The sequence below is a fragment of the Phycodurus eques genome, chromosome 14 (genome assembly GCF_024500275.1).
Source record: "Phycodurus eques isolate BA_2022a chromosome 14, UOR_Pequ_1.1, whole genome shotgun sequence".
Lineage (NCBI taxonomy): Eukaryota > Metazoa > Chordata > Actinopteri > Syngnathiformes > Syngnathidae > Phycodurus > Phycodurus eques.
Window position 1 is genome coordinate 1,789,108 of NC_084538.1, and position 26,946 is coordinate 1,816,053.

The 26,946-nt window shown below is 44.8% G+C and overlaps 2 protein-coding genes and 1 long non-coding RNA gene across 5 annotated transcripts; 1 reads left to right on the forward strand and 2 right to left on the reverse strand.

Annotated features, from left to right (window-relative positions):
* The first annotated feature begins 269 nt into the window (after window positions 1-269).
* LOC133412449 (uncharacterized) lies at window positions 270-12,101 on the forward strand. 3 transcript variants are annotated; one of them, XR_009769771.1, is made up of 4 exons: window positions 270-391; window positions 4,089-4,247; window positions 11,093-11,162; window positions 11,677-12,101. It is a non-coding gene; the product is annotated as an uncharacterized LOC133412449 (long non-coding RNA). The 3 variants fall into 3 exon arrangements; XR_009769770.1 differs by lacking the exon at window positions 270-391 and adding an exon at window positions 1,364-1,629 and having other exon boundaries at window positions 4,028-4,247; XR_009769769.1 differs by lacking the exon at window positions 270-391 and adding an exon at window positions 1,364-1,629.
* Window positions 10,801-13,675, reverse strand: ap5s1 (adaptor related protein complex 5 subunit sigma 1). Its single transcript, XM_061695659.1, has 3 exons — window positions 13,371-13,675; window positions 11,920-12,211; window positions 10,801-11,769 (listed from the first exon to the last, which is right to left on the reverse strand). Exons 1-3 carry the CDS (start codon window positions 13,559-13,561, stop codon window positions 11,641-11,643), a joined length of 612 nt encoding a protein of 203 aa, XP_061551643.1. The 5' UTR covers window positions 13,562-13,675; the 3' UTR covers window positions 10,801-11,640.
* Window positions 13,676-17,286: 3,611 nt separating this feature from the next.
* cdc25b (cell division cycle 25B) lies at window positions 17,287-25,651 on the reverse strand. Its single transcript, XM_061696185.1, has 15 exons — window positions 25,196-25,651; window positions 25,033-25,118; window positions 24,805-24,856; window positions 22,733-22,771; window positions 22,571-22,604; window positions 21,986-22,126; window positions 21,790-21,909; window positions 21,214-21,351; window positions 21,054-21,131; window positions 20,366-20,557; window positions 20,179-20,283; window positions 20,031-20,093; window positions 19,267-19,365; window positions 18,216-18,461; window positions 17,287-17,908 (listed from the first exon to the last, which is right to left on the reverse strand). Exons 1-15 carry the CDS (start codon window positions 25,372-25,374, stop codon window positions 17,768-17,770), a joined length of 1,713 nt encoding a protein of 570 aa, XP_061552169.1. The 5' UTR covers window positions 25,375-25,651; the 3' UTR covers window positions 17,287-17,767.
* Between the last annotated feature and the right edge of the window lie 1,295 nt (window positions 25,652-26,946).

Sequence of the window (26,946 nt, forward strand, 5' to 3'; positions counted from 1 at the left end):
TAACAAGTAAATCTCAGATCTGCTGGGCGAAACTTAATTATAGAGAGTAATGTAAGAAAAAAGTGGCTAAGATAAACTGCACTAGGCTAAAATAGGTGCATGGCTAAGATGAGATAAAAGCACATGAGATAAATATAACAGCTAGGTTACACTTAAGCTAAGGTAGGCTAACTAAGCTAAGATAAGTGACAAATTTAGGAGAGGCTAAACCATGCCACCTAATACAAGGCTAAGCTCTGCGCTACGCTACAGAAAGCGGTGAAGATGAAGTAGCATTTAGGCGAGCGTAATGTTAGCGTTGCTCCACTGAGCCCTAAAGCAGTTACACGTGGAGGGAGGCAGAGGGACTTCTTGATTTATCGCCTACATAAAAGCCAGAGCGGCGTGAAAGGTAATAAGGGCGCGAGCGAGAAGACGGGGAGCGGGATAAAACACATGGCACCACCACCACCGTGCCATTCACGCCAATTTCACACCCGTTCGTTAGGCCACAAAAGCGACATCACGGCCGCCGCTTTCACGCTAACACAATCTTGCCTCTGCCAATTTTCTGGCGGAAAAAAAAGGAGATACAAAAAAAAAAAAGAGTCTGCTCAAGAGCTGATAGCGAGCACACAGCGAGACAAGCGAGTTCAAACGAGGTTAGAGGATTTGCAGCAGCGCTGACAATATTTTACCAGCTAGGCTAAGGGTTCAAGATAAACAAATGTAAGCTAAAACCAAAATAAAGTAGGATGAATTAAATTAGATGAGAAAAAGCTCAGCAAGATGTAAAAGCTTGGCTAAAATAGGCTTTGTCAAAAATAAGATAAACTCTGTAAAAACTAAGCAAAGCGAGGCTAAGCGATGCTCTGTCAAATGTACATAAAATTATCCCACACCAATAAATAATAGATAAACTCCCATAGTGTTGGGCTAGGACAGGCCAAAATATGATCGGTTGTTAGCCTGGCTAAGGATAGAGTAATGTAGCCCTACTGTAGTTTGAAGTAGACATAGCTAAACTAGATCGGTAAGGTGCAATAAGCTAGGCTACGACACAGCTTTGTCAAATGCGATCGGCTAGGCTAAAGAGAAGGTTAGGATAAAAATTTGAAATCTAGACAAAAACAAAATCTACTGAGGTGATCTTAAACATGCTAAGCCCAACTTGATACAGGTAGCTATGAAAAGCTAGAAAATAGCAAACACACCACAGTTTGGGAATCCCTGGTGTAGAAAATTCCTCTTTCTGTTACCTTATTTAGTAAAGGTGGAGGCTAAAAGACCATTTCACCATAATGTCACGTGGACTTCGATTGTTTACAACCATTCTGGAACGGTGAATAAACCAAGCTACCTCGTGCCGCGGGGCGCTGCTGGTCTAATCGTGGCACCGTGACACATTCTAACGGCAGCTTTGGGCTCTCCGGTGGGATATTTGCGACATGTCCTTCATCGGGCTCGTAGCCGCTGACGGCGCTAACCTCAAAGCGAAGCGTTGTCACGGGGGTTCGAGTCTTCGGAGGTTGAGCGTGGGATCGCTCTGTCGTCCTCGCTGGTGGGATTAGCAGCAAATCCGCGGCTCCTGTAACACTCTCGGCGGGGAGCGCAGAACCTGCCCACGACCGTTTGACGATCAGCGAAAAGGTGCGCTGCCAAATTAATCATTCATACAGCTTAAAAATGTTTGGAATCACTTGAATGGAAACGCTAGCAAGTAGTTGAATCCCCCCAAAACTTTTTTTTAAATAGTACTTAAAGAATCAGTTTTTGCATCAATGCCCATTGACAATGTTGCTCCTTATAGTGTGCACGCCTTGACCACCAGGGGGCAATAGAATACAAACAAACGTATAATAAAGAAGAGTTTGGCAACTAAGTGAACACAGTGAGTAGCTGCAGTACGATTGGTCGTTTTGCGCACAGCCCTAAATCCGACATTGAAGCCCTCATCTTGCCACAACATGACTTCAAATCCTACTTTAAAACCTTAACCCCCGAATTTGGAAACATAACATGAAACCTTGATTTGAGGCCCCCGCCGGGGGGTGACTTGAAACCCAATCACGTAAATGTCGTCAAATGGACGCCGTTGGTCCAAATCTCCAGTAGCACCAGCTGCCGGCTCAAGGGTTTGTTGTTGTTGTTGTTTTTTGCTACGTTACATTTATAAACAAGCCCAAATCAGCATCCGAAATCTCGGTGGGTTTTCTTGTGCTTTGTGTTTTGCGTGACGGCGACGGCACCTCCACCTCCTGCTCTTCCTCCTCTTCCCTTCCCTTCGCCTCCGCCTCTTCTTGTCGTCAATTTGGCCTGCGAGGACGCCTGCTTATGTGACGACTGGAGCGCGGCCATCTTTGCGTCTTCTGTCTTCTGCTGTCCTCCTCCGCACGCTTTGATCAACACACATACAATGTTATTTACACATTCATGCACACACACACACACATCTCTATAGTGGTGAGAACAATTTTGACATGATGTGAATTTATTTTTATTTCCCCAAAGCCCAGCCCGACACGCTCATCATCGTCTTGAAACCCTAATCCGGGTTTGGGACCCTACTTTCAAGCACTTACCCTGGCTTGAAGCCTTACTTTGAAACGCTAACCCGAGTTTGTACTCGGTGGTCGACTGGTTAGCTCATCTGCCTCACAGTTCTGAGGACCCGAGTTCAAATCCTAATCCAATCTTGAAAACCTAATTTGGAACCACAATTTGAAAGCCTATTCCTTGTTTGAATCACTAATTTGAAATGCTAACCCTTGTTTAAAACCAGGACCCAAGCTTCAAACCCTACTTTGGAACCCTACCTCGCTTTCCGAGGTGATAAATGTTTAAGGGCCGATCTTGTTTGCAAACGTCTTTGTTTCGATCAACGACATCATAAACCTCCGCCGCCAGATTATGAATAACGACGCCGCTCGAGCGGTCCGAGCGCCTTATTGTTCCCTCGTCCATTCAATCCTTCATCGGCGGAAAATGAGCGGCGGGGAAGAAAATGTTGGCTTGTGTGCACCTGCCATCTTAAAACGAGAACAGGTGGATCAACATCAAACGCTTCCCGGAGCGCATTTAAATGTTTGCACAAAGCTTGTCTCAAAGAATCGCTGCACTATATGCTGAAAAGCCGTCGTGAGCACTATTTGGTCTTAATGGGGGCGGGGCGCGAGTGCTTGTATTCTAAAGCGCAACTTTTGGTTAGCAGTGAGCTGCTAGATAGGAAGCAAACGTGTTTGATAATGTGCTTATGAACTAATTGATAGACATGCCTAGCAAATGTCACGTTGCGAAGTGAGACTGGCTTCGGGGGTTGAATTTGTAAACAATTCCAGGGTGCGCTACGAAGAGTACCGTCATTTCTCGTGCGCTCCCATGTATAATACGCACCTCTCCGGATATGTTGCAATGATTTTCCCGAGTGTCACTGAAGGCACCGGAGGCGGGAGTGTTGTAGAATGATGACTTTGTCAATAAAACGACTTCCTGCGGAAAACACCTCTTGCCGTCCGGTGAACCCACGAATACGAAATACGACATCGGCGAGGACGAGTTTGTTTTTATTTACGGCCGCTTCAATGTCCGTCAGTCAGGTGGCTTTTTGACTGGCTGCGTTCCGTTTCACGTCACAATTTACGGCGGCATATCGAACACGTTTAATATTTAAGATTGTTCCAGACCCTATTATCGGGACACATCCACGCTTAACACATCTCAGACCTGAGGATAATCTTGTAGGATAGTTCTAGAAGACATAAAATAGTCTGACGTTTGCGGTCCTTGGTCAGGAAAGGGCAAAATCGGGACAAAAACTGCCTGAGTGTCTTTGTGTGATAGATACAGTCGATTAGATTTCAGCCAGTGTAGTGTCAAATCACAAAGCATTTCACGTCGAAACTCTACTTAAAAGTTAAGCAGTGCGTTGCATTCAGACCTGAACAATTGTCGAGCCATGTGTCAAAAATGAAAATGACCCTATAATGGCCACTTCAAAGTAAAATGGCTGACTTCCTGTGCCATTGTGTGTGTGTGTGCACGCGCCAAGTGAGTAAGAAATTGGAAGTGTGTTGGTCGACGGACACGATTGAGTTTGCTGTCCAATTAAGATGAGAGGAACTGAAATGGCGAGCGAGCAGACGAGAGCGCTCTGTGAAGAGGCCCGCGAGGACTTTCCGAAGCCGGACGCTCGCTCGCCGCCGCCGCCGCTTTACTTTGACGTCTGGCCAACGGAGCGACGGGCAGCTGATTCCTCTCGCCAGCATACCGTGAGTACATTCGCCATCAAGCAGTGGTGCATGACCTCATGACGCACAAAGGTTGTCCTACTTTTTTTTGGGCTGCTACGTCGCTGCTGGCCTCGGCAGTGTCCCTGATATACTTTTATGTTTATACAGCGGCGTGGGGCATAAGGGCTGGGCCCGACCGCAACTAGCTAAACTCCTCCAATAATTGCCATGGAAAAAGTCATGATTTTCGAAAAATAAATGATATATGAATCATGGGGAGATTGGGTCAAAAAAGAACAAATACGCGGGGGATTGGGAAAAAATATCCGCAAATTAGCGGGGGTTTCTGTAAATGACGGGGGGGATATGTTTCCCCCTCAAAAAATCTGCGGACAGGTGAATCCGCGAATGTCGAATATGCGGGGGTTCGCGCACGGTATGTGCGTGCATTTCAAGAAGGCCAAACAAATGGTGTCCCCAGTTTACGACAGTCGGACCATACGACGTTTCGACGTTATGAATTCATTGTATTTGTTTCAAAAAGTCTTTTTCAAAAGAATTCCCATGATCAATTGAAAAATAATGTTAAAATTAAAAACAAACTTTTTGAACTTTTTCAAAATTGAAAGGTTTTTCTGTTACAAACGACATGCATTGCACCCGCAAGCTCAGAAACGTGCGAACCGTCCGAACGCGGGGCTCCCTCGAAGATTTCGAGCGTGGCGGGATCTTGCCAATAACGGCTCACTTCATCTCGTTAGCTGCCGATGCTATTGCTAAAGTCGCCGTGCGATCGAACGACACCTCAAAGTTTGTCCCCGAATCACCGAGACGCGTTGGACAACCGCACGCCGCCGCCGCGGATCGGTCATTGTAATTAGCGGGCGGGCAACAGCGATCAATGGTAGCGAGGGCTAATTAACCCCTGGTGTGGCGGACGAGGCCCGCGGGGAGAAGAGCGAGTTGGATTGGAATTGATTGAGATTTCCCCTCAGTAGTCGGCTAATTGCGGCCCTCGAGCGACGGCGTCGGGATTCGATGCCATTCACGTCGAATATGAGACACTGGAAATGGTTTGGTTTTGAAGTTTACAAAGGGGCCACAATGGGGGCCTCATATTTGGATTCACGCGCAAGTGCTCTGCCGTGTCAAGGTGGTTATTAGTGTCTACAATTGTTTATAAAAGATACTTTTTCTTCCGCTTATCCGCAGTCGGGTCGCGGGGGCAGCCGGAACTTCCCTCTCTCCAGCCAACATTTTTTTTATTGCTTTATTATTGAAATGATTATTTGTGTCAAGATATCTAACGCACGTTGGTTTAGTATTTTCTTGCATCAATAATGGACAAGTGTTATAATTGTAATTATTTTAAAATAAAACATTGAGTCAAATATATTCTTACATCTTTCTATAATTGGTTTTATATTGCATTTTTCTAAAAATTACTTTTAAAAATGAAAGCAATGAGAAGAGGGGGGGCAAATCTGTTGTTGACATATTTCATATACACAGCAATATAAATAATTTGCATGTGTCTTTTTAATGAAAGTCCCATTAAACTGAGGAAAAATGTAAACAAAGCTACACACACAGACATAAATTCACATTGATGAAAACCTCCTTGGCAGATAATAAATGTTTCATATTGTGTACTATGCGTATGTAGATTCACTCGGAGGCCACTCACGTTTATTATTTAAATTGCGTACTAGCAAGTTAGTCAGCGCAGGCTAACTGGACGTTAATGCATTCGGGGGTTCTGCGCTCCATTTTGCGAACGGAATAACTAATTGTTGCGGCGCGTGCCGAGACGCTATTAGCGAGGAAGCGTTGTTTACAATCATTGATGTGCAGCCCGCAGGGCCCCCCGCCCGCATCGGCGCCGCTTCCTTCCCCGCTCGTCCCGGCCGGCCGGCTCGCCTGTGGGAATTGGGCCCGCAAATGAATAAAACATGGCGCCCATTTCATTTCAGACGTCGTAATGAGGCACTTTTGCAGCAGAGTTTCTCCCGCCACTGGTGGAGAAAGAGAACTGCGCCGTGTCGTGCCGTTAAAAGCGCCACGTGACCTTCGCAAATTAGCGAAAGATCATCGGAAACTTTTTGGGTTTTTTTTTTTGCTTTCGCATAACAAACAAATGCTTTCCTCGCTTCACGGGAGCGGTTTGTAATAAAGCGTGCAAATCGTGTAAATAGCTCGAGACAGCATTCAAGGTTTGGGAGTGAAGACGACAGCAGTCCACGAAGCAGCGCGGCGCCTCCGCTTCACTTGTGAGGCAGATGTAGCTTGACTTACAAATTTCCTTTTTTGCTTGCCACGCTCCAAAAACCTCCACGTTTAAATGAATGAAAATTCCATTCCACAAATTCGGGCCCCACATAAAACACCAGCAAAAAGGTTTTGTAGTGTGTTTTCAATGTGCAAAATAGCACTCTACGGTAGGGTACGGAATGGTACAGTCCGGTTTGGTAAGGTATGGTACGGAACGGTACGGTACGGTACGTTATGCTTTATTTCCAATCCTCAATGTGTGCAGAACACACAGGAGGCTAAAAAAAAAAAGCCCACTGTCACTGTCCAGCAATAAGGCCACGATTCATACTCATGTCCAGATTTTCATTTATTTCTGGTCACAAAATCACGAGACACCGCTAATACTACGGGTAAAACCGAAGTCCGAATGAGTCCTTGAGGCTAATTACCGTGTGCACCTCCTGAACACAGTGTAAATGTCTCTGTCCATATATACCAGGGGTGTCAAACGCTATTTTTTGTCTCGGGCCGCATTGTGGGAGGGCCGTTAGAACACTGAAACCATATGTTTAATCATCACCAAAACATATTATTATCATGACACAACAAATTGAGGGAAAACTAGTTTTGAAATCAGAAGACAAGGATAATAGTTTGTTCAAGTATTGTTTAAGTTACTGTCGAAGAACAGTTCGGTAGCAGAGAAATGCCATATCTCAACATTATTGTTTATTATTATGACAATTTGGAATTTGTGTACAGCTTTGAGCAAAAATCACGGAAGGTGACGAGCATGATTTGCTTTCGCGGGCCACATAAAATGATGTGGCGGACCGCATTTGGCCCCCATGCCTTGAGTTTGACACCTATGATATATACCATGCCTGCCTCCACATCTGTCCTTAATGTCTTCTCACTTCTTACCCACAATTCCACACTTCTTCAAACTAGACCACGGTCATGTGACCGTACACCTTCACAATAAAATGTCTTCACAAAGGTTTTTTTTATTTATAACAAACTCCTTTAAGTCTCATTTATTGTCTTATATTTACATTTGTATTGAGTAACCTTTGTTAGTAACATCATGAAATCAAAATCAAATCTATTTTCTATTTTGAAACATGAAACAAATTTCCATATATAATGAAAGCTGTCTTTCTGACAGTTACAGTCACAAACAAAAACCATAAACAATAACAATAATAGTTTGTGCTTCATTTTTTTTAAAATGCTTTCGCACTCCAAATGATTTGCGCTCCACTGAGGCGCTTTTTAATGAAGCATGCTAATCGCGTAATAGCTCGTCCATCACGCCGTTCAAAGTTTTGGAGAGAAGACAACATTAGTTCATTAAGAAGCGGCCCACTGTTTCTATTTGCTGGTGTTATTGGAGACTTGTGGAGACGTTCATGTTATATCGTCTGTCTACATGTGTTGCCACAAGATTTATGTTTAAATATCTGTCGCTTATAGGTTTAGACCAGGGCTGTCCAACTCATTTTTGTCACGGGCCACATCGTAGTTACGACTTCCCTCGGAGGCCCGCTACGACTGTGAACGCATGTAAATGAAAGATTACCGCGTATATTCTAATTACATACAGTATACACAACACATTGATGAATAACCAGTTTTGAAATCAGAATCATCTTTATGCACTGCATAAAGCATATAAAAACATGTTTTTCCAACTATAAACATAAAATGATGTGGCGGGCCGGATCTGGCGCCCGGGCCACCAGTTTGACACCTGTGGTTTTGACGACGCTATTTTTGTTAGCCAGTCTATGGTCTTTTGTATTGTGGGTTAGCATTAAGCTAAGATATTTGACAAGACAGCGTTTCACTCAGTGTAGTCCAGCCATCGCTTGAAAATGGATAATCTTCACCCCGCCTTGCTTCTGAATCATCGGTGAAAAAACTCATTGTGGACGCCGCATGATGTAAATGACCTGGGCAGAAACTCCCATCGATTTGTATACAAGCTATTTTACATAAGATCTAACTTTAACTATGAACAGCAGTAAACGTATGTTTACACTTGCATGACGATTACAAAAGTTTAAAAAAGATGAACAAAATTGATCTTTTGAACAAGATCAAATCTTTATAGCTAACCGCTAAAACTGTAAAACAATATAAACAATCCCATTAAATGATATTGATTTAATAATGTTTGACTGTAATATTGGCAGAGCAGCCTGGAGAGCCTTTGTGTTTGCATTAGCATCAGCGCTAGCAGAACGGTTTAGAGTTGCGCGCAGCACTTGGACAAATGATCAGACAATCTGGTTTCTACCAAAACATGATGTTATAATACATGCAGGTTCTGTTAGCAGTAGCATTTAGCACTCAGTAGCTTAGATTCTTTAGCGGGAGACCATATCGTTATTTTATAATGTTGTTTATAATGTTGGCATACTGGGTACCTCTTGTATTGTGCTAGCAGTAGCATCAATGCTAAAGCTATTGTGTAGAGTTACTTTTTCGGCGCTTGTACGATCAACGTTTATCTCAAGACATGACATTACGATGCAGCAGTTCTGTTAGCATTAGCATTTAGCAGTCATTAGCATTAGCTTGTTTTATCTTTTGTCACTTCACACATTTGTTGTTAGCACTATGGCTTCAAAATCAATTCAAACCTGGAAGAAAAAGGAATGAAACATGTAGAAAATGGCAACCATTGGAATGAAATTGGCATAGCATTGCATTTTTAGCGTTTGTAATTAGTTAGCAATGCTACTTCCCGAGTCATGAGGGTCATTACAAATGGGTGGATGGATGGCACCAGTAACCACGGTTACTGACAGCGACTTTAATCTGCCTCAGTGCACTTTTATTTTTTTTGAATCCCCCTCAGCTTCTGGGGAACTCTGCAAAAATTGTAAGCGTCACATTGAAATTCATTCGGTGTCCCGGCAGCACTGAGCCCCGGCGCGTTTTACGATTGCCGTCTAATGAGGCGGGAGAAGAAGAAATATTATGTCGGGAAAAGACCTTAACGTTATTCAAGGAGCAGCCTCAACGTTTAAAGATTTGTTTTGGCGTGTGTGGTCGGAGCTTCAGGCTGACAGGACGGAGATGGGAAAACGAGCATTTAACGAGGACGTTCGGAGCGTTTGGCGTAGCTGACGAGAGCTCAGTTCAGCGAGCGTCCAAGGACGTCAGGGGAAGTGGGCAGAGCACTTAGCGTTAGCGCTAGTATTACAGTTGTGGGCAGCGCGTGTACAAATGATCAACAGTTGGTCTGGCCAGACCAATTCTGTTCTGGTCAGCTCTGTTAGCGTTAGCATTTACCAATGATTAGCTTAGCTTCTTTTGCTTTTGACGTGATGTCTTTGGCGCCAAACAAATATAAGTTGAAAACTAGCGTTTTAAACCCAAGATTTTGCCAAACTTAAACACGGTAGTTTAAAGTTTGCCGTAGCTCACGAGAGCTCAGTTCAGCCCGCATCAAACTTAGCATTAGCGCTAGCGTTACAGTTGTGGGCAGCGCGTGTACAAATGATCAACAGACCAGACCAATTCTGTTAGCATTAGCATTTTGCACTTAGCAAATTAGCTTCCAACTTCAAACTGTTCACACACCCCAATATAGTCAACATTTTAAAATAAAAGTACAAGATTAAGAATTTTGGTATACTTAACTCTAATTTACAATTTTTTTGAACGATTCTGACCATTCTAAAACTGTTCATCTTATTCAAATTTCATAAGAATTATTTTAGATTTACCTCTAATTTCCACATTTTAGGCCCCATTCAAAGCATGCAGCAAAGATTCACACCGTTTTTCTGCTGTATAATAAAATCAAGCTCTGTCAGCGTTAGCATCGACCACTCCATAACTTAGCTTCTTTAGCTTGTGACCATATCTCAGGTCAACGTTTCAATGTGGACTCTTTAATTTGTATATTTCTCCACGAGACTATTTTTCACCTGTTCAAAGGCTGCCGCAACGATTCACATCGTTTTCCTCACCGATTATACATATTTGGTTAGCGTTAGCATTTGGCACCCATTAGCTGAGCTTCTTTAGTTTTAACGACGTTCACAGTAAGACAGATGACCTCTATTTCCATTTTCTCTCCTACGTTTGCACTCCCCAAAATATGACGCTCCTACTTGCTGCCCCCGTCGACTCACTTTTCCGGGCCGCTTTGTCGGGCGGTTGTGATTTTAATCTCCACTTGACAACCGCTCATCCGTTTAATCCAAACAGCTGTTGGCGAGCAAACAGCAACTTCCTGCGCCGCGCGCCATTAATTGGACGTAATTACAAAAATCATTTGCCAAATAACAAACCACACCGCTGTTTGTTTTCCATGTCTGCAAGCCTTTTTTTTTTGTAATAGATTTTATTTTAGTTTTATTTTTGCTGTAGTTGCCAGATCTCAAACTGAATGGATGGTGACATACTGCCCTCCAGTGGCCAAACCCTGTATTGATCCAAATGGTTCATTTTCATGCACTGGTTTTGTGAGGACGCTGAGATTTCTGAGTTTCCTGAAGACAACATCAGCCGGGAGGGATGGGTGCATGTAGTTAAGAAGACCCGAACAACCTCACAGTTGTTTTCTGTGTTTGTGTGTGTGTGTTTGTATGGGCGGGAGCAAACGATTTCAGACTGTCCCTGAAGGCAACACCAGCCTGACTTTGGCTTACTGACCAAAAGCGAGGAAAAACCTGATTTGTCGTAAGTAAATCTGTCTCCAGAGTATTTAATGATTCATGAGATGTTAATTTAATGAGTTCCTGTTGATATAAATTATAATGAAAAATCTAATACTCATAAACGTGTCCAATTTCTTTTACTTACTAAAAGTGAGAAAAATGGACTGCAGTGCAATTCCCTCGCTGCTCGACCACAACAGTTAATATTTTGTGAAATGTGGAGTGAAACCTTTTTTTTTTTTTTTTTTTTTTATAATTTTACTCAATTATATATATTTTTTTAAATGAATCGCAATGCACTTAGCTGAGAAAATGTGGGCTTGTTGCCACATTAAACACAAAGACGAGATGATTCTAACAATCGTGACCACGAACAGATCGTCTTTTGAGCCTTTAGCGCCCCGGCAAAAAGTCTCTTCTCCTGCTCGGCCAATCCGCATGGAGCGCGTTTAGCCCCCGTGGCTAACGGCTAGCTATTGTGACAGTCCAACATTTGGAGATCACTTGTTCATGCAGGCGGCAACGTCCTTCTCCAGACTCTGAGCGAAGCGGTGGTTGAGGAAGAGGAGCTGGCCATGAGGAAGAAGACGACTCAGCAAAACGTCCACGCGGCTGCTCTTCAGCAACACCTGGGAAATAAATACAACAATTATTGCATTCAAACAAATAACAAGAGAAATAAATTGCATGCACGAGAAAAAATAAGAGAATGGCTGTGTGTGGCTCCTTCGTGATCGACGCGACAGGCCAAAATGAACGACCTCGTCTTTTTCTTCTACCTCGCTGCCCTGCCCCAGCATGTGCAGGTGCTCCAGGCAGTGCCCGGCCAGGTTCCGGAGCGTTCCCTCGGCCAGCGGCGGGTTCTCGTGGGGCTCGCACACCATGACGAAGGCCAACGAGTTGACGGCCAGCCAGAGCGCGCTGACCTCCCGCCAGTAGGGGTCCCCGTCGCGCAGTCTCAGCACCCCGCCGTCGGCCTCCTGCAGGGCCAGGGCTTCTTCGCCCGGCGGCGTCTGCGCCGGGGGCCGCCCCGAGGCTTCCCGGCGCAGGGAGACGGCGCTCTGGACCTGCCTGGTCCGGACAAAATGACAAAAAACTTCTTCGTGAGTTCATGAATTGACAGTTAGGATTTTTTTTTTTAAATGCATAAAATAAAGCAAAATTAAATTCAGAAATTTCATTGATTTGATAGTACATTGCAGCATATCTGCGCAATCCACAGATACGACACAAATATGCCTCACCAGTGGCTGCGAGCAGAAGAAAATAATAACAATAATAATAATAGTCCCTTATATATATTTACATATAAAATATTTTAAAGAATAAAACAATAATATAACAGTAAATTAATACCGTATTATTTACAATCATATTACAAACAACAATCAGTAATTATATTTATTATACTAGTACGAATATTCTTACATTTAATGAGATGACTATAATACCATCCATTTTCTGAGCCGCTTCTCCTCGCGCAGGTCGCGGGCGTGCTGGAGCCAATCCCAGCCATCATCGGGCAGGAGGCGGGGTACACCCTGAACTGGTTGCCAGTTCCAGCCAATCGCAGGTCACATCGAGACAAACAACCATTTGCACTCACATTCACACTTACGGCAATTTAGAGTCTTCAACGAAACTCGCGTGCATGTTTTTGGCATGTGTGCCCGGAGAAAAGCCACGCAGGCACGGGGAGAACATGCAAACTCCACACAGGCGGGGCCGGGGATTGAACCCGGGTCCTCGGAACTGTGAGGCAGACGCTCTAACTGGTCGCCTTGTATATAAATATACTGATACCATTAAAAATAAAAATCTGCATATAACAATTAATAATATATACTATACTAATAATATATTGATTAAAAAACATTGGACAAAAACGGTACATAAAGGTAATACAATAAATTACATAATTAGGCAATATATTTCAATAGTAAATAATACCAATAATAATCTGTACATAAAAATGTTACATTAAAATGTAAAAGTACTATATATAGTAGTAACTATATTGATTTTTTTTTTTTAAATCAGACTGTACAAAATATAATAAAACTAGTTTAGAAATAATGCATTAATAATCATCAATAATATCGTGACCGCAAATATTAAGTGAACGTGAACGCCGACTATTTTGACCCCGGAAATGACGACACGTCCGTGGTCAGCCTTCCTTCACGCGGATTTGTTCGTCGATGACAACAAGAGGAACCGAGCGACGTACCGGGCCACCAATGCGAGCTTCTCGGCCGACAACAGTCGTCTCTCCTCGGCGTTGAGCTGCCGCCGCAGCCGCCGGTCGCCCCGGAAGAGCGCCTCGTCCGCTCCAAAGACGCGGGAGTAGAGCACCCTGCTCTCCCCGGAGGCGAGCGCGGTGATCGGGCACACGGTGTGGATGACGAACGCCAGCACCATCGTGACGATGACGACGACGACGACGACAACGGCCCAAAACAAAGAACAAGAAAAAAACTGCGACTCGACGGTCGACTCGCTTCCGTGTTTAACCACGTGACCGGCTGTGACGTATTCTGCCGCTCTGTGTCGTGACAGCCAACAGATGGCGCTCAGGGATCACGTCCATTTGACGTACGACGATTTGATTTGATTGGTGGAATTCAATGACTTAAAAGAAAATACTAATATTAAAACCTGCCATTGAAATTCAAGCACCTTTTCAATTGCTTAAGCACTACTCCTAAAACTAACTACACTGAAAAAAAAAATCCTTTGAATTCGAACATAACATCGCTTGCTCGTGATTATAATGGGTTAAAATAATATTTGATTATTTTCGAAGAGGGAAAATTAGTTCGCCACATTTTAATCATATGCAACCAGTGCACTTGATCGGATTTTGTACTTTTTCCCAGTGTACTACTATTACTACTACTACTACTAATAATAATAATAATAATAATATAACAATAAAATCAAATTGGCAAATTGTAAATATACAAATATATATATAATTATATATATAATTATTAATTACAGAAAGAATAGTAAAGTTAAAAAATATGAAAACAAAATAAAATACATAATTACAAAAATCAAGTATCTTGTCCACATAGTTTAATAATAATGAAATCATAATTTAATAATAATCATCATCATAATAATAACAATAATAATGAAATATGAAAAACAGATATAACACAATAAATATAATTAAATAAAACGGAACAAATAGTTCAAGCATCTCCTCCGTATGGTTTCAATTGATATAAATACGCATTATAGCAGAGACACAATGTTCACCCTAAGGTGATTTGTCCCACATGGAAAAATGACTATTTTCAAATAATTAGATGACACACAAGTGATTTCAATCTTCAAACGTTTGTTCTTTCTTGACATGAAAATGTCTGTTTTGACATCAATGTGGATTCAGTTGATCCACATTGATCAGTTCAAGATGATTCTGATTCTGACAAGTAAGAATGAAAGTGAGTCTACGAGGCCATTTAGGAGCAACACCGTCTCAAGAGGAGTTGACTTTTTTTTTTTTTGCAGGGACGGCCGAGAGAAAACACACGCTGCAATTCGTCGACGTTCCCTCCGCCGCGTCGTCGACCTCTTGATCCGGAAGGCCTTCTGTCGCCCTCCCTCAAATTCTTTGCAGATTGGGACCATCGCGCAGCGTTTGCGGTCGTCAAAGCAAAATGCAAAATGGAAACGAAGGACAGTGAACACAACATCAGGACGAAACAAGAGTGAAAAGAATTACCTGGTTGAGCTCGCCGAGGAAGCCAATCTAAAACTGACGACTTCGGCTGGGTTTCTTCTTTCTGGAGCTTTGGTTGGTTTGTCTTGAGATTTCAGATTTGTGCGTGTCCACTGTGTCCTGCAGGCTGAAGCTCTTCTTCCCAAAGCGACTGAGAGAACCCGTTTTTTTGTTCTGTTTTGTCCGAGGACCTCTCGACCCAATTCTGTGTGACATCGCATTTGAAAGCGTCGATGTCATGAAAAAGCTGTGTGACATGGAGTACTTGTCATTTTTAGACACAGCCCTGCCAAACTCTGCTAGATGTCATTAAGATAAATGAGTGTCAATGATGAACACTAACTCCATCCACTCTGACTTTGGGAGAGTGCTACATAATTTAACTGCAATTTCTCATTTGATTTACATTTCTTTGGGGGGGGGGGGGGGGGGGGGGGGGGGTATTTTTTAAGTCGTAGGTTTTTCTTTTGTTTTTGTTTTTTTGCATGACCCTGTCTTTTGGACAGCCTGCACAATACCATTACATTTAATTGATTTTGTTTTTGTCCATGTATTTATGTTTTGTTTGTTTATTTAGAGCACGCCCACGACCGTAGTGAGGATAAGCAGAACGGAAGACGAATGAATGGTTTTCGCATAATCCTAGGCAGTAGGTTTATCTTTTTTTTTTTTTATTACATATCATTCCCCCCCCTATTTTATTTATTTATTTATTTTAAGTATTGCCATTTTTTTCCCCATCAAGGTTGGAAATGGTACACAATTGAATTAAAGTGATAAAAGTGTATTCATTTCTTTTATTTTTGTATTCATCTATTTTTGCATTTGTATATTGTGTGTATTATTATTTTTTTAATCATGAAGTTGTAGTTTTTCTATGATCCAAAGTGCCACATCAAACTTTGGGTGATGGATAGATAATTAAAATGTCATTAGATTTACTTGAAATGTATTAAAGCATATATAGCATTAAATTGTTCGAAAAACAGTATTCAAAAGTTGTAATAGCTTTTGGGAAGTTTGTTTTTGCATAATCCTGCCCAACCCAGAGGTTTTTCCTCCGGTTACACAATTTAATTAGATTCATTTACCATTTATTCCTTTACATATTTTGTAATTATGAATTTATTTTAAGTACCTTAGTAGTTATTGCACAATCCCGTCTACTGCAGCAAACAAGAAAAAAAAAGGTTTCCAAAAAAAATAAAAAATAAAAATAAACACCTGTAAATATATGTACAGTATTAAAGATTGTAATTAGTTACTGTTTTTATTGTTCCTGTCCATCCCAGTTGAACGAGCGGCGATACTCATTTTTCTTGAATTTCTATTTCAAAAGCATTGGGTGCGTTTAAACGTGCCGCCAGAAAGCGGCCTCGTTCCGAGCGTGAGAAGAGCCAGCGGTGTGGGCGGGGCCACGCGCAAACAACTCCTCCGAGCTCCCGTGGCTCCCCACGTGACTTCCTGTTCAACTCCAGTCAGGACACGAGTGTGGAATGCGTGCGCGCGTATGGGGCGTGGGCACGAGCAGAGGCCAAGCCCAAGGCCGCTTTGAGAGGGGAATTCGAATGTGTGGCCTACTTTTGAAGGGAATTCAAACGTGTGGCCTACTTTGAAGCCTGCGCGCCAAACGCGCTGACCGTCACCATGGTGCGTTTGAGTCACGGATCATAAAGCGGAATTACTGCCACGCAGAAAAATGTGTGCAAGGGCGCCACTGCGGAACCGGAGGACAAAAGATCTCTCACGTGTCACAGAAAGCGAACGGCTTTCACGGAATCGGCTCGCAGCACGGATCAAGTTGCGTTCGTGTGTGTGGGGGGGAAATAAAAACTTTGGTTGAAATTCTTTAAGCAATGTTAATTAATAACATCTCAGCGTTCCAGACTCCATTAAGAAAACAAATGTACACTAAAGACAACTGTTAGTCACTTGCTCAGATGTCAGTGTTAAAAACTACAGTAGACCGTCGCATATTCATGAATCGGCATCCACAGAATCAACTTTCCGCAAATTTTGGTTTCAATTTTAGGGAAAAAAAAAAAAAAACTTTTTTTTTTTTTTTTTCCCCTGCAGTGTAACCAAGCCCGAAAATGCTTGTTGGTGGGTTAGTCAAGAAAGATTTTGAATGTGATCGATCAACACAGACAGAGCCCCAGTTATGAGGGTGTGCACACCTGTGCAACCACATCAGTTTTTTTTACTTACCCTCTTAAAAAGTTATTTTAATTGACTTGTACTGGTCGTAGGTCACATTCATGGTGAAAAAAAGCTCAAAAATTAAAATAAATTATTACAAAAACCTGGCACTTAAACAGGTTTGTGTAGACTTTCTATATCCACTATTGAGCTGTGCAATCAAACAGGATCAGAATGAAAAACAGAGCAGTAGGCAGGAGTTTAAACACACACTGATATTTATTGGGAAGATCTCCCAAGTGTCATGTGCCAAAATCGGGACCGCTCAACAAAAACACGAAATTGGTCGGCAACAACAACAACACACACGCCAATTTGGTCCCGCTTTCTTTCACGCTCCGAACGCGGTTGCGCATTTGCGCTCCTGCCGGACATCAACAATCTCGCTGCCAATTTGATTCGGTGCTTCTCGAACGGAGCACAATAAAACAAATCGTAAAAAACAGCAATAAGAACAGCCACAGATCAAATTGCGCTTAAAACCGGGAACTCGATTCATTTTTAAAAACGTGTGATTTAAAAAGGCAGTGGACAGCGGGGAAAAAGTCAACAAAACAAAAAAAACAAAATCACCTACTGGTTTTGTAGGCATGTAAGTACTGACACATTGTTAAAGTGGACGTCAGCAGCGATGGCAGGAAGTAGGTCCAAAGCGGCGGGCGCAGGCAGGCGGGCGGGCGGCCGGCAGGGGGCGCTCACAGCTTCTTGAGGCGGCTGTACATGTCGCGCTTGCTGCGCTCGCCGGCCCACGAGCGACTCTTCAGGCGACACGTCCTCAGGTCCTCGCGGAAGTCCTCGTCCATCATGGGCCGGTACGACTCGGGCTCGCACTGCATCTGCGAGTATCCACAAGTGAAAAACTTGGATCGGAACGGGCCAGATGTTGCGCGGCACACGTTCCGCTAAGCACTAAAGTTTCAATTCGTTGTTCCCGTTTCCATAGTTTCTTCAGACACCCGCACCACGTTCGTCGGGCTGCGACGCACCGAAAGAAATATGGACAGATGAAGCCGTAATTAAAATACTCGTTAGTCGCAGCCCTAGCGCAGATACCAAAAAGACGGAACTCGATGGAGTCTCAGTACGTTTCCACGCCAGCACTTTACGAAGGCATCCATTTCCGACCGTCTTAAGGCGGCGTACCTGGAAGAGGGGGAAGAACTCCTTGTATCCGCCCTTGAGCACGTACAGCTCGGGGTAGTGGAGTTTGGGGTAGTCGTTCACGGTGCGGTCGCGCTTGCGCACGTAGCGGCACATGCGAGGGCCGCGCTCCGACGAGAACTCGCAGTGGAACACCACGATGACGCGCTTGTCCGGGCACGACGCCGCCACCGGCGTCCGCAGGAGGAAGTCCTGGACCTCGTCCTCCAGGTAGAGATTCAGGGCGCCCTGACAGAATAATAATAATAAAAAAAAATTTTTTTAAAGTCTTTGGGACAGTACATAGAATAAAACAAATACATTTCAGTTATAAAGAGGGAAAGGGATAAAGTAATACAACAAAAAAAAGCATTCATTTAGTTGAATTTTCCTAAAATATTTACAATTTAAGTTTTTCTTACTGTACAATAAATCAATGTCACAAATTTGGTATTCCCCCCCCCCGCCCCCAAACATTTGATAATTAAAATCTACTTATTTCACATGTAGCACGTTGTGAATAAAAAAAAAAAAAAAAAAAGAATTAAAAGAAAGTATTTTAAAATACATTACTATTTTGTTCATTAGGTGACTGGTTTATGAATTGAAATTTTCAATATTTTTTTTTTTACAGAAAAATTATATAATTATCACATGGGTTTATTAATTCTAAATAAAATACCTAAATAACTGAACAAGAGCCATATTACTTTAGTCCGTCATATTAAAGAAAATGGTATCAAATTATCTCAAATAAACCACATTTTACATCATTGTAGATGCATTGTTAATTGTTTATTTTGTATTCATTTATTGTATTACATACTAGGTAAGGTTTGGAGCATACAAAAAAAATTGTAAACAATTTTACACATCCATTAAGTTGTTAAATTTATTAGCTAGCTTTATTAAGTTGAATGAAATTACTTAGATTTTGGAAACATATTTGTATTTCCATCTACAAATGACCCGACCCGGGTGTCCATCTTGAAAATCAAACGCACCCCCGGAGCTCAGGACCTTTGACCTGGGAGCGTCGCGGCGGCGAGCTCACCTTGATGTGCCCGCCGTCGAACTCGTACGGGTAGCGGCAGTCCACGACGATGACTCGCTCCACCGCGTGACTGAAGCGGCCCTGCAGTGCCGCCACCAGCTGCCCAAAAAAAAAAACAAAAAAAAACTCACAAGTCAAATCCAAACCGCCAGACATTTCGTGACCGCCGTCGCGATGGGAAGCGTTGCCGTCGCGTCGCGCTACGCTTCATTTCATTTCATTTCATTTAGCAAGGTAAAGGACCAGCATGACACTTTTCGCACCAAAATAATGACGCGTCATAAAGCAACGGCAGCGAGAATTTAGCTATTCGTGTTTGAACACGCGGTCAGCCGCCTGCGTGAAAGTTGCCAGCGAAAAGCAAGCGGGCGCGTGAAGAACCAATTGAGACCCAGCGAGTTGCTGCCCCAATGGGCTGCAATATACAATAAAACCCAAAGTCAAAGTTGTGGTTTGCTGCTTAATTGGCCTGTCGTAGTTAACGAAAGTGGACAGCGGAAAGCAGTTGCACTGCACACTACGGACCCTCGCGCCGGTTTCAACCGGGCCCATCTAGGTTGTCGTCCGACTAAATGGGCCGCCGCGTACTGTAAAACAGAAGCGAACGCGCTGGCACTTTGCTGCAGAAACGGTCCGCCGCAGAAAAACAATGTCAACTGCAGAAAGAGTCGGGTTTCATAATTGCGGTTGCTCATCTTTAAGTTGTCGCTTATTTACTTGGTTTCGTAATCGTTGCCAGCGAGACCGGCGGCCGCACGGCTTACCGTTTCCGCCGCGACGTATCTGAGGTCCTGATGTTGGCCGCCCACCGTCGGCAGCGCGTAGGGCTGCAAAGCAGCAAGAAGAAAAAGTGGACTTAAATCGCAAATTCACCCTCAGACAAACGTTTCGGGCCCGTCGAGCGGGGCTCACTTTGGTGAAGTCTCCGATAAGGTCTGCGGTGCCGTCGTTCCTGTCCAGAACTTTGTCGATCTCCATCTGGCAGAAGGACTTGGACCTCTGCAGCTGCAAGCGAGCCTGAAGACGGCAGCAGAAGAAAGGATTACGTTCAGGCAACAGGGAGGCGGCGCTCTCTTTCGCGTCGGCGTCAGAAACCGACCGTCTGCGGGGAGCTCGTGTCCCGTTCCTCTTTGTCGCCTTCGGAGCACGCCAGGCTACGGCGCCGCTTGACCCGCGCGGGCGTGTTGTCGTCTCCGGGGCAGTCTGGACGCTTGGTGCAGGCGCGGGACACGGAGGGACTGGGCATAGACGGGGAGCGGAAAAGGCTGCGCGGCCGCCAGCTGATCACGGGCTGAACAACGACAAGATGGGGTTCCCTTTTGAGAAGCAAAATTAGCTCGTCGAGCCACAAAATGGCGGAAACGGGCCGGCAACTCGACAGCGAAAGGAAAACCGCCGGTGCTCGTCACCCGCCTCGACGGGCTGCCATAGAAAAAGGAAAAGTCAAGGGAGCGCTTTGCTGCCTCCGAAAGGTAAACACTAGCTTGTTGCCTCAACGGGCGGGCACTGAAATTGAAAGTAAACGTACAGTTGCAGTTCGTTGCCTCAACGGGCTGCTACGGAAAACACAAACAAACCGTTTGCTACCTCAACGGGCTGCCAGAGAGAAACAGTTTCCTCCCTACCTGGTTTACCTTAAAAAAAATGACTGTTTTTTTTCCCGCCTAAACAGCCTTCCACAGAAAATCTAAGTGAACGTGGAAAGCAACTGACACATTCAGGATGTCACTCCACTAGCAGAGGGCAGATTTGGTTCAGGCCCAACGAGTTGGCGAGCAGACACTCACCGAGTCGTCTCTGAAGCCGTCGGCCACTAGCGGCGCTGTGAGCAAGCTGGCCATCCCCTGCGGCATGTCGGCGGCGGTCTGGAAGAAGAAGAAGTCAGCGGCAACCCCCCCAGGCGATGCGTTCGCGTGCGGTGGGATTTTACAGAAGAAACAACCTTACCGCCATGTTGTCGTCCAGCACGTCCAGGAAGCCGTCGTCGTCGTCATCGTCGAGCGCCGACGTGAGGGAGGAACGTCGGAGGAACAATGGGCTGCTGTCGTTAAACTCCAGCTGCTGCGCGGTGGGAGGCGATGACAGCTGCGGGACAGCAGTTCCAAAAAAAAAATAAAGCACAAAATTAATGACGTAGCAGCAGTTCGCTGGCCTAAACGTGCAGCCAGCGATGACGAAACATTCAAATGAAAAGTTGTTATTTGCCTTACGAGCTGCGATACAATATGAAAACAAACCGTGGCCTAAACCACGTGCCGCAGGAACCGAAAGCATAATTCGTATTTTTCTGTCTAAATGGGTTAACCGAAAAAAACAAATAATTAAAAAAATACTAATAAACCGTAAGTTTGCTGCTCGACGAGGGAGCTCCAGAAAATGAAGGCAAACAGTCGGCCTCAAAAGGTCTGGCATACAAGGCAAAGCGCTACTTGCCGACTGACTTGGCTTCTACAGAAAATGAAGGTCAACGCTTCGAAGCCCCTCGGGGAGGACAAGTTGCGGTTTTTGCGCGCACGTACGTACCATGAGAGCCGGCGCCGAGTTGGGGCGGTGGGCGAACGAGTCTTTCGGCGGGCCGCCGTTGAAGGAGCGCACTCGGGTGCGGGACGCGGGTTTGGTGGGCTTCTTGAACTCAAAGCCCTCCTGCGGGCAACAAACGGCACTTGAAAAGACGGCACGTACCGCGGTCACGGCGACGGGATCGACGCCGGCGACCGACCTTGGAGAGGTTCTCCTTGTTTTCCCACTGAGACGACGAGGCGTCGTCGTCGACACGGTCGGGCTGCTGGCCGAATACGCCGTAGCGATTAGCAACCGGTTCGGATCCCTTCAGGGACGGACTGAAGCAAAGGAGCTGAAGCTGCAAAAGACAAGACGGCGGCCACACAATCACAACCGCATCGACGCGCCGTCGCAAACAAACGAGTCAAGCGTGTTAGTCGGCCGCGTACATACGCAGGCCGCCGCCGGAAATCCTCAGGAAAAAATAAAAAAACTAAACAGTTTGCTGCCCGAACGGGCGCCCAAAGAGTATGAAAGCAAACCGTAAGTTTCTACCTAAAAGGGCCGCGACAGCAAGTTCAGGTGTCACGATTTGCGCCGCTATAGCAACAACAAGTTTTACACTTCGTAGGCCTCAAGTGGTAGTCGTAGCTCGCTGACGCAATCGGCTGCCAAAAAAATCAAAATAACATTTAAAAATCAAAAATAAACAAATACAAAAAGCACACAACGCGTTTGCCGCCTGCGGTGTCCACAGCCCGGATATGACCATTAGCTCACGGCACTGACTTTTGTGACTCACCGGTAAGGAGTTGTTCCGTCTGATGGGCATCTTCCTGTGAGGGGGAGCAGAAGAAGGCGTAAAAAAAAAAAACGCAGTTGCGAGCAGCCGGCTGCTCGGAGCTCGACGAGGTGGAAAACGCACGCGGCCGCGACCGCCAGACGGACAAAGACGCCGACTTACTCGTTGACTCTGCTGGACCGCCGGATGGCCTTCTCGAACCTGCCGAAAACAAAACACCAAACTCATTGGAGCCCAGTGCGAGCGCTTCTCAAACGGTGGGCTCTCGCCGGCCGTTTTATTGGTTTACGTGCGAGACGAACATTGCCCCGCGTCTCAGGGGAATTGTGGGTTTCGTTTACTTTTTTCTTTATCTAAATGCAGTGTTAAATGCAATGTTCAAACTGTGCATAACGTCGCTGTGGTTTTTAAATCCGGTACAACTTTGGCTTTACAAGTAGTCATTTTATTTTTTTTATTTTTTAATAGTATAGTTCGGTTGTGTTTAACTTTTAAGTCCAACACTTTTGCCTGTAATCTAAGAAGTCTTTCTGTATGCATTTTTTTAAATTTTATTTACATCCATTAAAGCAGTGTTTAAGTTGAAACTGTGTATAATGTTTTTTTTAATCCAGTACTTTTTTTACATTACATTGTACATTCTTTCATTTTTAAAAGTTGTACTTAACTTTTAAGTACATTTGACCTTTAAAAACTTATTTTTCTGGTAATGCATTTCGAGTGAAGTAGTTTAATTCCAATTCCTATACTCGTAATTAAATGCAGTGTTAATGTTCAAAGTGTGCATAATGTTACAGTTGTTCAGTACATTTCAGTTGTGTATAACTTAAGTGCAATACATTTGCGTTAAATATTTAATAAGTCCAGCTATACTTGAAGGAGCATATTATCGTCTTTGTCAGCCTAATGAACTGCTGTATTTTATTGCTCGGCCACAACGGAGAGCAGAATTTTTGGAGGCGGTACTTTGTGAACAAAGTTTGAAAAGCGGCGTTTCAACCACGTGAATGAGACAAAACACAGGCGTGTTATAACGGGCGCGGGGGCCTATTGAGGGACGGGCGAGCGATCGGGAGGAAGTCCGGGCGGCACCTGTATGCTAAACCGTGACGGGGGAGGGAGGGCCGCAGTAGCAGAAGCGGGCTAAGCCGCCAGATGCCTGCCACGGCCGCCTCTTTTGTTCGTCGGGGACGGGGGAGCGTGTCCCATTCAACGTACGAGCCACGGGCGGGGCGGGGCGGCGCTGGGGCGTCCGCCCTCCTTTCGAAATCCTCCGGCCCCGCGCCTCCAGTCCGGCTCCCGTTGAAATACCGCCGCACGGGTAGAGGGTGCCGAGGACCGGAGGGGGTGCGCTTGGGGTATCGTGTGGTATCAGAACGCCGAGCAGCCCGACAGCTGCAAGCGAGCTCAAAGAGGCCTCTGCAAGCAAATGCCGCTGCTGTCAAGGAACTCCCAGCTGGCAGCAGTGGGCACGCGCAGGCCGCCCGACACGGGGAAACGCTAAGCGAGAGTCCAAATGCAGCTAAACGGGCTCTCCGACCCCCTCCCCCCACCCTTCAATTGGGAATCCACAAACTGACCGGACTTCAGCTTGTTTTTTTTTTTCTTCTAACTTCCCCTTTTTCCATTACAATCCCTCAAAATGATCACGTTTTGACATTTCGATGGCACACCCAAAACGGGTTGCAAAGTAGCGCCAGGCATCTGGCCGTCGGATAACCTCTCGGGATTGAAGCGTCGAGTTTGCCAAAGCTCTGGAATTGACCCAAAATGGAGACGTTCCGGCTGACTTTTTGGGTCCTTTCTGTCAAAGTTGGTAGGAATAGGCCGATTATCAGGACCATTTTGATCCGTATCAGCTCGTAAGAAATCATTTTAAAACCGGGTACATTTCAGGTAACCGTTTATATATTCAGTTAAGTTTACAAGAGACGCTGCCGACCCCGGGAACGCCGTGCGCTTTTGGTTTGAAGTTAAAACCGAGATAGGTGAAAGATTAGCACTTCGGTTATATTGAAATGTTGGAAAACTTAACTGTAGAAAACTTTAGGCAGCCATTTGCGTTTTCATTGAACTTTAGAAGAAGCTGTAGAAAATCAACTTTAAGGCTTCCAAAATAAGAAGTTGGAAAGTCGAGCCGATCTGAAGGCCTCAGCTGTTGAGGCTTTTAGGGGTCGCCAAGGGTGAAAGGTCACGAAAAAGCGGATTGCTTCAAACAGACGGTTTTTACGTACGCGTCCTCCATTTCCAGGGTATCGATGGGACTCGGGGAATCCATGCCGAGGCCTACGGGACCACAGAAATTGCACACCATTAATTCACTCCAAATAAAAAGAGACAGATGACGCCACGGGCCAAACGTGAACGTGATGAAGAGTTGGAGATAAACGCAATGGAACATAAAAGTGCTTCAGAGAGTAGCTGGATTTCCTGGGGCCTAATTTGAAGAGACAAAAGCTGACCGGCGTCGGAGGAGACATCCGAGGCGAAGGAGGGCACCTTCTCCAGAGGGGGCGCGTGCTTGCTCCTCTTCGGCGTCTCGCACTGGCTGCGGAACAGGAAACGAGTCAGCGACACGACAACCGCGGAGTCAAACGGTTCCAAAGGCAGAAAAAGGCCAAATACCTCCCGAGTCCCACCAACTTGTTCATGTCCAGGGCAAGATTGGTGATGGGCGAGAGAATCGCCGTCCTGCACGGGGCCGTCTTGGGGCTCACGTCCGGCAGAGGCAACGAGGAAAGGCCGGGGATGTCGTTGGGCCTGCTCCTCGCGCCGGGACTTTTGCTGCCCGAACGTTCGTCCATGCTGTCGTCTTTGGGCTCCCGGAGATTTTCGGCCGCTCGGGATTTGTGTTGTTTTACTGGAATTCGGTGTCGCCAATTAGCAAGAGTTGTAAGCTAACCCACGAGCTAACCATTTAGCCTGCGCCGCTCCGAAGCGTTAACACGAAATCATGTCCGAGCGAGCAACGGGAGAGGATGAATAAATGGGAAATTGAGGCGCTAAAGCGGCATGGCTGTTGCGGCGCTGTGCGCTGAGCGTCTCCCCGTCTGACAGCCTCCGCTTTCTGGCCCGCACGCAGCCGCTCCGTCCCTATTTATGTTCAAAATAGACAACGCGGAGCGGCAATCTTTCAGCCAATCGGAGTCGTTGTTACGCCCTCGCGACCAATCACAACGGCCAACGACACAATGACGAAAGTCTTTAAATTTGTATCTTTTTTTTTTGTTTTTTAACTTACCCTTTTTCTCTCTCTCTGCTGCTGTTATCTTTTGTTTTCTATCTCTTCCTCTGGCTGCCATTTTATTACCAGTCGATGACAAAATTATAAAAACAACAACATATTTCAAGAATATCAATCTATGTAAACGTGTTTATGATCAATGTACAATTCCATTGGCGGAAGTGAAGTAAAAATCTGCCCAATAACTCCTCAAAAAAAAAAAAATAATAATAATAATACAAATAAATAAACGACAACAAGATCGTTCATTTAGATGAGTAAGAACACAACATATAAAACATGTATGCGCAACATAACATCATTATGTCGGGACACAATTTGTGTACACGCTTAACTATTTGTTGTACCGCGATTACAATTACAACACGACGAAACAGACAAAAGCTACATTTGTATGGCGTGACAGGCCCGATTACATAAAAACATAATCATAAAAACAACATATATCAGGACTACAACTATTTTCAAACGTGTTTATTATCAGTTGAAATTCAGTTGGAGGAAGTAAAAATGGCTCCTCGTGCAAACAAAAGCGAGATAATTAAGAAGACACATGACATTTATACTAAACAACATTATGTTGGGACACAAAGTGGGGTGCAAATATACTCTTCCGGTGTTTTACAACACAAACAAACAGACATAAGCAAACACTTGATGACGTAACAGGCCGAAGAAGACAGAAAACAATGCCTTTTGTTGTCACTCTGCGATGTAAAATGAGATTGAAAGATAAACAAATCAATGAAAAAGATGACAAATTCCAAAGCAACATATACAAGGATTACAACAATATCATCAGAAATGAACACTGTACAGGAAGGAAGGTGAGCGGCAGCAAGAATAGTCAGCACCATTACATGTAGGATTCTCCTTTTCGCAAAGTTTGTCGGCTTTGGGAGTCCGTTGAAGCTGCCAAAACGTTGATTGGGTTGCGCCGATAAAGGGATCGAGTGCTGCGGCGGCGCAGTGTGCAGCGATAAGAAAATGTCATTGATGGGAGCTTCGATATCTTTAGGCGGCGGCTTTTAGTCAGTGGGGGTGCGCGGCAGCCTCCTGGGCCGCCTTTTGTCCCGTCCTTTCAAAGCTGGGGCGTGGAACCGTCGGGAGCTCGTAGCAGTCTCGGGGAAGT